The sequence below is a fragment of the Diaphorina citri genome, unplaced genomic scaffold, assembly GCF_000475195.1.
Source record: "Diaphorina citri unplaced genomic scaffold, Diaci psyllid genome assembly version 1.1 scaffold2251, whole genome shotgun sequence".
In the NCBI taxonomy this organism is placed as follows: Eukaryota; Metazoa; Arthropoda; class Insecta; order Hemiptera; family Psyllidae; genus Diaphorina; species Diaphorina citri.
This window is the reverse complement of record NW_007379676.1, coordinates 45,406-59,212: the sequence shown is the minus strand read 5'-3', so window position 1 is coordinate 59,212 and position 13,807 is coordinate 45,406. Positions and strand designations below refer to the sequence as shown.

Here is a 13,807-nt window from a genome sequence, read left to right as displayed (position 1 = left end):
TCTCAACCATTATCCCCATACATTTTCACCTACGATAATATTGTTAAGGTCAAATAGACTTTGAACGCCCAATTCTATAGCAAACATCAGTTTGTTGTCAAGAGCCAGCAATTAGATCAAATAAGTTCTCCACAACTACAAACATGTGGCCAAGAATTCATCAAAATAAAGACACCAAAAGTTTGTGTGAAACATTTTCTTCACTTCCAGACTTTATTAACTCTTCAATTAAGTAAGGTAAATAAAAAATAAAAAAATCATCAAATAAAAATTCAACAAAAACACACACAGATGGGGTTGGGAGGAGCAGTGTTATATTTTCTCTCGTCAGAAGTGTAGATAAAATATACAGTAGAGAACAGAAGGTGTACAGAAATGCTTGTGCAGATGGTTTGTGGTCTATCGCTTTCTTCGCAGCTCCAGAGTGTTTCTTCGTACCCAGGCAGCATGACGAGAACCTCCAATGGTCTGGGCAAATCCGTGTCCCTTTCCAAGACCTCGAGACTTCTTCGAGATGGAGGTGAGACCACGCATCTCGCGATGCTTGTGCACTGGCTTGCAAATCCAGTTAACTTTAGGATCACGTCTGATAGCCTGAGGAACAGAGAATGATTGTTGATTTTTAGTTCAAGGAAAAACCTGAAAATTATAGGTATCTAATAAACAAATAAAAAACTAAAGATTTGGTGGAATATTTTTACACTGCCCTACAAAAATGAGACCCAGACAAAAAGGTGTTACCTGTTCTATAGATGATAAGAGCCATAGTTTGTTCAATCAGACATCCAAGGAAGTAAAATGTGATCATTATCTTTGCTCACTTATTTTATATAAAATTATCATCATGTTGGAAACTAACATAACCCTTACATAAGAAGCATACCTACTTCCTACTTCAGAAAGTAATAAGAGCCAAAAACATGAACAATAAAGGCGTGATTCAGAACATCAAAAAATAATACCTTGCTAAAAAAAAAAAAAAAAAGAGAAAAAAAAAAAAAAAATCTTGCCTACATTAAACCATTTCCCTATGGTTTGACCAACTGGAGATGGTTTTGTTCAATCAGACATCCAAGGAAGTAATGTGATCATTACGTTTTGTCACTTAGTAGTATAAATAAGAATATCATCATACCTGAACAAACATGTAAACTCGCAAAGATCATTACAAAAACAAAGCCGTAGGAAAGATAAGACCTGTTTTGGAAAATTACTGTTGAGACCTGAAAACAGAAAAAAATAATGTGGGGTTCGATCAAGGGTACTTACTTTGTGGAAGGGATCAAAAGAATGACTTCAAAGTATTTGTAAGTGGAACTCTTGGGCCACCAGTAAGAGTTTGAGGAACACGGAGGTTACCACATCTTCTGCCGACACGTTCTGAAACCAAACATAGAAAGAATCAATCATTAGAGCAGAAAAAGATTAATGAAGAAATGTTAACTTGATTTACAGCCAATTGATTGTTTTTTTTTTTTTGATTTTGTTTTTTTTTTTTTTTTTTCCTTCCAAATATTTAAACAATGATTGGATTTATCTTTTTCTCTGTTGGTTCTTTTAGATTGAGATCTGCACGGATGGTTTGTTCAGATCAGACATCCAAAGGAAGAAAAATGTGATCATTGTGCGTGCACTGATAATTGAATAAAACATCATCACACTGGAAACAAACACATCCAAAACATAGTCCTTAAGACCCAATTAATTATCTCCAAGATGCATTGCTTAGGCATTGAAAGCCAGAACAATAAGTTTTTTAAACAAATTTTGAGAAAAGTATGTTCTAACTTGTTAAAAAGGCTTATGTTCAATCAGACATCAAGGAAGAATTTAATGTGATCATTATGGCTCTCACTTAGTTATATAACTATTATCATAATGATCAATGAGAATTTTGAAAAGAATCAGCCTCCACAAGGAACAAAAAATGATCTCAAGCTTTAACTTTGAACTTGGAGAAATTCCCCCCTTCTAAAGTCCTTGAGCGAAAATATGAGATTTCAGAACGTAGTACATATTTTGAACCATTAGCAAAAATAAACAGTCACTTCTACAGGTACTTATTCTAACATTCATTGAGAAAAAAAAAAAAAAAAACAAAAAAAAAATTGTAGGTAAAACTAGTAATTCATTAGACACTAGGTAGAACTTAACATGAAAAGATTACTACTCAGCAACGCTTGCAGACTTTCTTGTGGTTTCAGTTGGTTTAACTCCGTGAGTCTGGGTTTACCATAGTGGGCACCCTTGGGTACTGGACGTTTCCTTCCTCCACGTCGTACCTCTGTACGGAAAATAACGTAACTGAAGGAAGAAGTAAAAGTATTTTTATGAGAAAAATGTTAAGAAGACAGAAATACACACAGGGAATTCACTTTGCCAAGTACACCTGTGGCATATAAAGAAAGGCTGAGAGTAGGGTTATCGAGACATAGAAATTTTTAAAAGAGGACATGTTTGGCTAAAAAAAGGTGTACATTTCAACCAAAGAACGGATTGAAGAAAATACATCAACACAAAACGCACCAGTATAATAAGGTAACATGATTTTTTTTTAATCTATGTACAGTGTACCTACCTACATACTTACCACCATTTTTATATACCTATTCGGACATGTAGACTGGAATTTTACAAAATTGCATTTAAGCTTTTTAAATATTTGAGACCTGACATGTCCTTTTCTCAACGAAAACAATACATTACGTAATTTAGGTTCTTGAGACAGAAACTTCAAAAAGGTGGACATTTTGCTGTATATAAGGTGGGCGGACGTAGGACAAACATATAAAGAGGAGGACATGTCCACCGAAAAGCGGACGTCTGGTAAGCCTATTTGAGAAACTGTTTGTATAGTTCACAGGCAACAATAAATTATGAAGAATAGAACCCTACTACGATGTTTTACAAAATAAATCATTCTCCCATTGAATGAATAAAATTAATATCCCACCAAATACACAAGATCTTGTTTGGACTGCGGGGGTTAAGAGACTTAATGATAGTCTTTCTTCCCATTGGGGTATTTGCATTTGGTCCTGCACCTAAGCCTTAGAGTACGCTTTCTGTGTATGATGTTAAGCCTTAGGAAGGATCAAAGAAGTAGTTATGTACAACCTAATCCATTAATCTTACCTTGCTTGGCTCTGTATCCCATTCTGCGGGCCTTGTCAGGTCTGGTTGGTCTCGGTGCTCTGTGCAGAGTTGTGAGTTGACGGTACTGCCATACTCGGATACGATGGATGTATCTCATAACATCACTCTGTTTCTTGCGGTACAACTCACTGATGAATCTATATGCCCCCATGATGGAAGAGGTATTCGACCGGGGCAATCTGGAAAATGATGAGAGACTCTTGAGTCAATAACTGGACACAAATAACAGGCAAGATAACCTCAAAATCGACACAGGAATAGACTTAAGTACCTGCATATTACTTTCACTAGATGAAACCAATTTCCCAAGTGGTACTTAGCAATACCAAGGGGCAAACAATAATGAACATGGGGCAAAATGCCAAGTAACCTGTGGCATATAAAGAACAGGCTTGAGAGTAGGGTTACGAGACAAGAAATTTTAAAAAGAGGACATTTTGGCTAAAAGAGGCGGACATTTCAACCAAAAGGAGGACAAAGAAAATAATCAACACAAAAACCACCAGTATAATAAGTAACGTGATTATTTTTTAATCTATGTACAGTGTACCTCCCTACATACTTGCCACCTATTTATGTATATAAATATTGAATGTAGACTGAATTTTACAAAAATTGCATTTAAGCTTTTTAAAATTCAAGACCTGACATCCTCTTCTCAACAGAAAAAAATACATTATGTAATTTAGGTTCTTGAGGCAGACACTTCAAAAAGGCGGATATTTAGCTATATTTTAAAAAGGCGGATGGAGGACAAATGTATAAAGAGGACATGTCCGCCGAAAAGCGGATGTTTGGTAAGCCTACTTGAGAAACTGTTTGTATAAATAGTTCACAGGGAACAATAAATTATGAAGAATAAAACCCTACTTACTACAATGTTTTACAATTAATAAATCATTCTTCCATTGAATGAATAAAATTAATATCCCACCAAATACACAAGACCTTGTTTGGACTGCTGGGGTTAAGAGACTTAATGATAGTCTTTCTTCCCATTGGGGCATTTGCATTTGATCGACATCCTCTTCTCAACGGAAAACAATACATTACGTAATTTAGGTTCTTGAGGCAGAAACTTCAAAAAGGTGGACATTTTGCTATATTTTAAAAAGGCGGATGGAGGACAAACATATAGAGAGGACATGTCCACCGAAAAGCAGATGTTTGGTAAGCCTACTTGAGAAACTGTTTGTATAAATAGTTCACAGGCAACAATAAATTATGAAGAATAGAACCCTACTACCATATTTTACAATTAATAAATCATTCTCCCATTGAATGAATAAAATTAATATCCCACCAAATACACAAGATCTTGTTTGGACTGCTGGGGTAAAGAGACTTTATGATAGTCTTTCTTCCCATTGGGGCATTTGCATTTGGTCCTGCACCTAAGCCTTAGAGTGGGCTTTCTGTGTATGATGTTAAGGCTTAGGAAGGATCAAAGAAGTAGTTATGTACAACCTAATCCATTAATCTTACCTTGCTTGGCTCTGTATCCCATTCTGCGGGCCTTGTCAGGTCTGGTTGGTCTCGGTGCTCTGTGGAGAGTTGTGAGTTGACGGTACTGCCATACTCGGATACGATGGATGTATCTCATAACATCACTCTGTTTCTTGCGGTACAACTCACTGATGAATCTATATGCCCCCATGATGGAAGAGGTATTCGACCGGGGCAATCTGGAAAATGATGAGAGACTCTTGAGTCAATAACTGGACACAAATAACAGGAAAGATAACCTCAAAATCGACACAGGAATAGACTGAAGTACCTGCATATTGCTTTCATTAGATGAAACCAATTTCACAAGTGGTACTTAGCAATACCAAGGGGCAAACAATAATGAACATGGGGCAAATGAAATGGAATATTTAATGGGGAATAAAGAAGTAATTCTTAATTTGTCCATCCACTTCTGGTACTGGATTACTTATGACAAATCCCAAGTATTCAGTCAGCTCAGAGTTTGGATTAGAGCGCGATGATTTTCCTTGCAAGGGTAATCGGTTCACTTTTGAAGGTTCTAGGGTAGGGATTAGAAGGCGCTTATTCCATACAAATGAACTTTTAATCTAAAGCTTACCCTGAATTTCCGATGAAAATGGATAAAAGTTTCAAAAGGGCACTTACCAGAAATAACTTTTTGTCAATGGCCGAATGTTTGAAAGTTTTGTTTGTAAACATTTAACGACACTCACATGTTGTACGCTTTTGCGACTCGCGAAGTCTACCGATTGAGGAAGTAAAAACTTCAAGCCGCGTTTACAGTTCCAAATTGGTGCGCGTTATTTAACGCGAGATATTTTTCTTTTCATTTTTCAAAAGTTCTTAAAGTCTAGAAAACTTTTCCAGCTTTCAGATAAAGCCCTTTAGCTTAACCTACGTGGGCTACGTGCTAAAAATGAGAGCTTTCACTCATAGACCTATAAGAAAAATTGCATTGAAAATTTTGTGATAAGATACCTATCTTTGTTGATAAGATAAATACTGATAGATACAGCGTTGCCAGAGCACGGGAGGGTTTTTTGGCTTTGACAGGAGGATATTTTTTTTCTCAAGGGGTTGGGGTTGGTCGTGGGTTTAAGCCTGTTTAAGTTTAGGGTGATTGGGGATGGTGAGGGGTAGACAAGGCTAAATTTTCAAGGGATTAAAAAAAAAAAATCAGGAGATTTTGTGCTTTTGAAAAATGGAAAAACTAGAGGAAAATATCTAGACCATCTGACAACACTGGATGGACTGATAAAAAATCATGGAGGTAGGTGGTAGGAGGAGGTATTAAAAAATTTCCAGATAAAATTCTGTTCTTTCGTAGTAAATTTTTGTTAAATCCAGTCGTTCATTATTTTATTCCTATTCCTTCTGCAAACTTTTTTCTTATTTCTCTTCAGTTTAGTGTTTTATAAAACGGTAAAACTGTTTCCAATTTTCGCACTGTTCAATGTGTTAAACAGAACGTTCAAAACCATTGAAATCTCCAATGGCTGCTGTGGACAATTTCTTTTTCTACGAAGATGAGGTGTTTCGCGTCAACAGCAAAGGATTGATTCAGTTTGGAACAGTTGTGGAAAACTCTGAACTTGTTTCAAGCAATGATGAAACCTCAGACTCGGAAGTCGAGCTCCATGAGGATTACAAAATGAAAAAGGGACATATCCGAGTATCATGGCATCCGAGTGGTTTCACTGAAGTTCTTTCTGAATCTAAGGTAGTTATTAATGAGTTAACATGACATTTAAATCACCCAAAAATTCTCAATGTTACTAACATGTGGTAGTCAGTACAGGTGTAAAAGTATATACCTAGATGATGAAAATTGAAAATGTAGTACTTAGAGGGTAAAATGTTGTTACCTATGAAGTTCTTGGGTTAACATTTTATAAAATAGAACTATGTTGGTGGGTACCTACCTATTCCCAATGAAAACATGAATGGGTCAATTGTGGAGGACACTACATTTACTCTCCTTATATATCCAGAAAAAAAGAAGACAAAAAAAAGGTCTTATTATATCCTTTTACTTTTGTACTGTAGAGAGCTGGCAAATACCTAGTTTAAAATCATCGTTATATGGGACAGGGCTCAATGTCTGCTTTCAAATTGGTTCAAATGTTTAAACCTCACATTAACTTTATAATGGGTCAATTAAGTACTTACTTACCTAACCAGTTATCCAATAAATGAGATTTAATATCATAGATTAAATAAATGGGTCATCTTAGCAACATGTGTCATGTGTCAGTATTTAAATGTTCACACATAGATATGTAACCCACTACCCCATGTTGATTGTCCTTATTAGTGCCATGTATCAGTTATTACTTACTTACTTTATTACTTTATGTGTCCAGACTGTCCAGGCTCACTAACTATCAAATGGAATCCTGCCAGTACTGTGCAACTTGAACCCCGGTCTCATAAGATGAAATAAAAGTAGGTATTAACATTGAGTCTTTTCTGTTTATTTCACAGGTTGGTCTTGCAGATCGTTCACTAATGCCAGGAGATGTTGTCAAGCGACTTGTGAAAGATAAGAACACCCAGCGTGGTTATTGTAATGATATCAAAATTGTTGCCACAGTTCAGATTGTTGGGACCAAACTAGTCATTGAAAATCTGCCCACCAGTCAATTGTCCCCTCTAACGGTGAGATATTTTGGTCTAGACTCCAGAGTCTCCAGATCTAGAACATACCCTCAAAAATGATCATGAGATTTCTCTCTTTCTCCTCTTTCTCTTTCTCCTTCCCCCCCACTCTCTGTCATTCTCTTATTTCCTCCCTTTCTTTCTTGCCCTCCCTCTCTTTCATAGTCTCTCAGCTGTCACTCATTCTGCACTCCCTCCCTCCCTTCCTCTCTTTCCCTGATTCCCTCCCTTTCTCTCATGTCTCTCTCTTTAAAAAAGAACAAAATACTATTTATTTATTCAACTGGCATCAAGAGGTAATAATTTGGCTTCAATAGAATAGAATATACCTTGTTTGTCCTGCTTGGATGAGATTAAAAAGTCCCTTTGCCCCAGCAGTCTAAACAAGGTCTTGTTTATTTTATGGGTTTAATAACATAGTATAACAAACATTTAGAACAGTGGACCTTGCTTACTTAATTCAAAAAGAAAAAAAAGTGAAAAGTCTTGTGTATTTTATGGGTTTAAGCCCAACTCTGTGTTTGTTCTCAACTTACAGACGTTTTCCAAAGACTTGGCTGTGTATTTAGATCACTGGATTGGAGTAACTCGTGATGTTCACTTGAAACTACTTGTGTCCTGTTCTGATGGGTCTAAGGCGTACATTTCTGATCCCTACATGCTCAAGTCTTTATTGAATCAGAGGAAAAGTAAATGTGTGAGTATATCTCTGAACTCTCTGTACATAGTTTTTTTAAGTGTACCCTGGCTCGATTCTTCGATTCCCGCCCGGGGCGGATTTAATCCTGAACTAATGTTCGTTCTCGGAACGGCTGGCATTCTCCTCTCCTGTCTTCCTTATCTCTTCGATTTCAGGACGATAAGATCTTAGCAGTTACTGTTCCCTGTATCAAACCTCTAAAAAAAGGAGCTTTTCTAGAATAGAATTCTTCACTTTTCTTCTCGCATTTTTTTTTTACTTTCTATTCTACTGATGTAGAACGCGGATTTTTTTTACTCAATTCTTTTACATTTCAGCTTCACGAAGATTTTCCACGCAAGTCGGACTTCTACCCGGGGCAGCGTCTGTTGGCCTCACGTTACATACTAGCCTCGGCACAGTGGTTGTTCAAATCCCCCGAGTTTGAACGCCTCTCCTCGCGACACAAACATCTCAAGCTAACCGTGGAACGGATGGAGGTTGACTATGTTGAGGTAAAGAAGAAATACAGGAAACAAGTTCCTCAGTTTTAGATCGAAATTTTCGAAAAATTTCAAATCAAATCTTGTGGGAAGCGCGCGCGAACGTCAAGAATTCGAAGCGCCGCTCGGCCTATAGCCCTGTTTTTCATTTCACTTCCCCTCCTGGCGTATCTCTTCGAGTGAACGCCGCGTCCTAAATTCCGGAAGCAACTCTCGCTACCTACTTAACTAATGTTGACCATTCCTAAAGTAAGAGAATGATTGGGAATTCAAAGTCACACTGAAACTGAGCTCCTGAGCTGTAGGTAAATGATAGGCTAGCATTCAATTCCTGCCACAGCAGATTTTATCTTAGACAGAGGTTTGTTCTTCAAACAACTGGATCACCACTATCTTGTCTTTCTTCTCCCTTCACTTTCAGGATGATAACACCTTAGCTGCTTAGCAGTAGTTTCCTCTATCAAACCTCTTGAAAGAAATCTCATAATTAGGTATAAGATTACAGGACCTTAGATTAAGATAAGGGATTCTTACCTTTGTAAGCACTTTGTGATCGGCAGGTGATAGTTTTCCAATCTCAGTTTTCTCTTGCTAAAATACCTTCTTTAGTTCCACTTGTGGTGAGCTAATCACATCACAGAAAAGCCAACAAGTGGTCGGTACTCTGATGGAAATCCAAGAGGGTAGACGTCATTTTGTTGGTGAAACTAAACTTCAATGGACAAACCTGAGTTTTTGTAATAATAAACGGCAGTCTAATGTCCTGTTTTCAGCATTCTTCCTCCTGAAAATCCTTTTACTTGCGAGTTTTGGTAAATTTTAAAACTTTTCCGATTTTCCACATCCACACAATTTTTTGAGAAGAATCAAAACAATCGAATGCCCGCGAAAAAAAATGTAAACAAAGCCTCGTTCACACGATCAACGCTGCGCCGCTTTTTTGCGCTAGGCTCCGTTCACATTCACCGATTATCGTTTTTTTTGTAGGTATCTTCGACTCGCCTCGACGTGACCCCGTTTTCACATCAATAAATTTGAAGGAAAGTAGGAAACTATACAGAGGCTACGATAATGAAAGCTTCTTTTTGTTCCACCGAACTCGACAGCTTCTTTTTGTAGCAATTTTTTGTTGACATGGTTTCTCAACCATTATCCCCATACATTTTCACCTACGATAATATTGTTAAGGTCAAATAGACTTTGAACGCCCAATTCTATGGCAAACATCAGTTGTCAAGAGCCAGCAATTAGATCAAATAAGTTCCTATGCCCAATTCTGGTCACAATTAAACTCCACAACTACAAACATGTGGCCAAGAATTCATCAAAATAAAGACACTAAAAGCTTGTGTGAAACATTTTCTTCACTTCCAGACTTTATTAACTCTTCAATAAGTAAGGTAAATAAAAAATAAAAAAATCATCAAATAAAAATTCAACAAAAACACACACAGATGGGGTTGGGAGGAGCAGTGTTATATTTTCTCTCGTCAGAAGTGTAGATAAAATATACAGTAGAGAACAGAAGGTGTACAGAAATGCTTGTGCAGATGGTTTGTGGTCTATCGCTTTCTTCGCAGCTCCAGAGTGTTTCTTCGTACCCAGGCAGCATGACGAGAACCTCCAATGGTCTGGGCAAATCCGTGTCCCTTTCCAAGACCTCGAGACTTCTTCGAGATGGAGGTGAGACCACGCATCTCGCGATGCTTGTGCACTGGCTTGCAAATCCAGTTAACTTTAGGATCACGTCTGATAGCCTGAGGAACAGAGAATGATTGTTGATTTTTAGTTCAAGAAAAACCTGAAAATTATAGGTATCTAATAAACAAATAAAAAAAAACTCAAGATTTGGTGGAATTTTTACACTGCCTAAAAATGTAACCAGACAAAAAGTGTTGCAAGATGAGGTGTTTCGCGTCAACAGCAAAGGATTGATTCAGTTTGGAACAGTTGTGGAAAACTCTGAACTTGTTTCAAGCAATGATGAGACCTCAGACTCGGAAGTCGAGCTCCATGAGGACTACAAAATGAAAAAGGGACATATCCGAGTATCATGGCATCCGAGTGGTTTCACTGAAGTTCTTTCTGAATCTAAGGTAGTTATTAATGAGTTAACATGACATTTAAATCACCCAAAAGTTCTCAATGTTACTAACATGTGGTAGTCAGTACAGGTGTAAAAGTATATACCTAGATGATGAAAATTGAAAATGTAGTACTTAGAGGGTAAAATGTTGTTACCTATGAAGTTCTTGGGTTAACATTTTATAAAATAGAACTATGTTGGTGGGTACCTACCTATTTCCAATGAAAACATGAATGGGTCAATTGCAGAGGACTTGTAAGCTTGATTACAAGTCCTCTGATTCGAGCCTTACATCCAATCGTGTGTGCTGACTGGGTACATATCATGGCATCCGAGTGGTTTCACTGAAGTTCTTTCTGAATCTAAGGTAGTTATTAATGAGTTAACATGACATTTAAATCACCCAAAAATTCTCAATGTTACTAACATGTGGTAGTCAGTACAGGTGTAAAAGTATACCTAGATGATGAAAATTGAAAACGTAGTAGAGGGTAAAATGTTACCTATGACCTATGAGGTTCTTGGGTTAACAATTTATAAAATAGAACTATGTTGGTAGGTACCTACCTATTTCCAATGAAAACATGAATGGGTCAATTGCAGAGGACACTACATTTACTCTCCGTATATTTCCAGAAAAGAAGGGGGGAAAAAAAAACAAATGTTTTACTATCTCCTTTTGCTTTTGTACTGTGGAGAGCTGGCAAATAGGTACCTAGTTTAAAATCATCATTATATGGGACAGAGCTCAATGCCTGCTTTCAAATTGGTTCAAATGTTTAACTCACATTAGCTTTATAATGGGTCAATTATCAATTAGGTACTTACCTAACCAGTTATCCAATAAATGAGATTTAATATCATAGATTAAATAAATGGGTCATCTTAGCAACATGTGTCAGTATTTAAATGTTCACACATAGATATTACCCCACTACCCCATGTTGATTGTCCTTATTAGTGCCATGTATCAGTTATTACTTACTTACTTACTTACTTTACATGTCCAGGCTGTCCAGGCTCACTAACTATCAAATGGAATCCTGCCAGTACTGTGCAACTTGAACCCCGGTCTCATAAGGTAAAAGGTAATAGCCTAGGTAGCTTGGTTGATAGCGCGTCTGCCTTGTAAGCGCTAGGCCGTGGGTTCAATTCCTGCCCGGGGCGGATTTGATCCTGAACGGATAATGTTCGTTCTCGAAACGGCTGGTTTTCTCCTATCCTGTCTTTCTTTTCTCTTCGATTTCGTGACGATAAGACCTTATCAGTTCAAGTTTCCTTTGTCAAACCTATTTTTTTTTTTTTTCACAAGTAGTCGTTCTCGGAACGGCTGGTTTTCTCCTATCCTGTCTTTCTTTTCTCTTCGATTTCGTGACGATAAGACCTTATCAGTTCCAGTTTCCTTTGTCAAACCTAATTTTTTTTCACAAGTACTGATAGAGCAAGATGCGACCTTACTAGCCCAACCTGGTGATGTAGTTTCATCGGATACCACACTTGTACCAGATAAAGAAAAAGGGGCTGATGTACCTTCTATTGTGTTAATCGATGCGCCAAGTAAGTTGAATTGTCTTTTCAACACCATAGGAAAGGTAATAGCCTAGGTAGCTTGGTTGATAGCGCGTCTGCCTTGTAAGCGCTAGGCCGTGGGTTCAATTTCCACCCGGGGCGGATTTGATCCTGAATGGATAATGTTCGTTCTCGGAACGGCTGGTTTTCTCCTATCCTGTCTTTCTTTTCTCTTCGATTTCGTGACGATAAGACCTTATCAGTTCCAGTTTCCTTTGTCAAACCTAATTTTTTTTCACAAGTACCTGTTCTCACTGCAAACATTTTTCTTTGTGCGAAGTTATAATTTTTTTCGTTGGCGATGTGAACACACTAATTAATCTGCATAACTACGCCTTAAAAAAAAAAAAATCGTAACGAAGAAAATTTCGTTTTAGGGCTGTAAGTGGTGGGATGAAAGGCCCGAGGCATTCTCTTCCACCTAACCCCTATTTTTCAGGTTCAGGCGATTCAGAAGATTGGGACACGGAAATCTCGTACGATTCGGATTACGACGATAGTACCTCGTGTTGCACGACAGAGACCTCTAGTGTCGCCTCTTCACGCCTCAACTCGGAATCTTCCAATGTCGACTCGACCACTTCGTTACCGGCACGCTGTCTTGAAGGAAACCCCGACGCGACTACCCCATTACCCACTCCTCTAGCGGCACGCTCTCTTGAAGGTCACGATGGAACCACTCCCCTACCGGCACGCTCTCTACAAATTTCTTGACCCCGCCGGGAATCGAACCCGGGTCTCCCGCGTGCAAGGCGAGCGCAGTGACCACTACGCCATGGGAGCTGACGCGAGCAGTATAAAGAAGCACTATTATTATCCATATGTTCCCAGGTACCTGGACAAACTCCTGGGTACGTCCCTGTTCAGCAGTTCCCAAATGGAGAGCCTCCTCACCCAGATGAGGACCAGAGAGAACAAACTGCGCCGAATTCATGAGGTGCCGCCCACTGAAAAAGTGGAGCCTAGGGGCTATCAGGATATAATGGAAGAGAAGGCGCGATTGGCGAGAACTAAAGGACAGACGACTAGTGGGGATAATGATGAAGCAACAGAGTCCACAGGTAAGTTATGCTCCTTGGACCGAGGTCAGTTTTTAAATCTCTTTTGCTATAGTTAAGGTGGTCTCTTCCTGATCCCTGATGTGCCGCGTCCATTTTAGTTTAGGACTATTGCATTGATTTTTTTTTTTTAAGCCCAAAGCAATAACCCTAGCCAGGGCTGATTGAGAGGCTGACGAAAAACTCCGACCCCATCTGAACACGATAAAAGGCGAGGAAGAAAAAGAGAGGAAGAGAAGGAGCGATTGACGAAAGCTAATGGAGAAACGAGTTCGACTGGAAATAATGAGGAAGCAACAGGGGTTTTTTAGTCCGTCCTTCCTTTATTATTACTAATAATAAAAGGTATAGTGGACGGACTATTGTATTCGCTTCGGTGTCTGTCTGTCTGTCAGTCTGTCTGTCTGTCTGTCTGTCCCCATAGAAGGGCTTATCCAAACCTGGTCGACCTATATATCAAATTAAAGGTCTTTTTACGAGGAAAACGAAAGTGGTGGTGCAAATTTTGTCCAGAGAACCATAAAGCCAAAAAACCAAAAAAACTGGTTTTGGGGGGATTTTTTTCACATTTTCTCACACAAATGAGCTCTGATCTCGAAATTTGTCG

The 13,807-nt window shown here is 38.3% G+C and overlaps 2 protein-coding genes across 2 annotated transcripts; both read right to left on the bottom strand.

Moving 5' to 3' along the window:
• Window positions 1-399: 399 nt before the first annotated feature.
• LOC103518561 (60S ribosomal protein L15) lies at window positions 400-4,813 on the bottom strand. The gene is given in 14 exon segments (NM_001329185.1): window positions 400-594; window positions 1,270-1,286; window positions 1,289-1,317; window positions 1,319-1,328; window positions 1,331-1,338; window positions 1,340-1,345; window positions 1,347-1,381; window positions 2,170-2,178; window positions 2,181-2,185; window positions 2,187-2,196; window positions 2,199-2,208; window positions 2,210-2,222; window positions 2,225-2,305; window positions 4,642-4,813. Coding segments are annotated over 14 exon segments (600 nt in total).
• Window positions 4,814-9,915: 5,102 nt separating this feature from the next.
• LOC113471288 (60S ribosomal protein L15-like) lies at window positions 9,916-10,271 on the bottom strand (the record flags this gene model as incomplete). Its single annotated transcript, XM_026830327.1, has 1 exon — window positions 9,916-10,271. A coding segment is annotated over one exon (222 nt), but the record flags the coding sequence as incomplete, so codon positions are not given.
• Window positions 10,272-13,807: the final 3,536 nt, after the last annotated feature.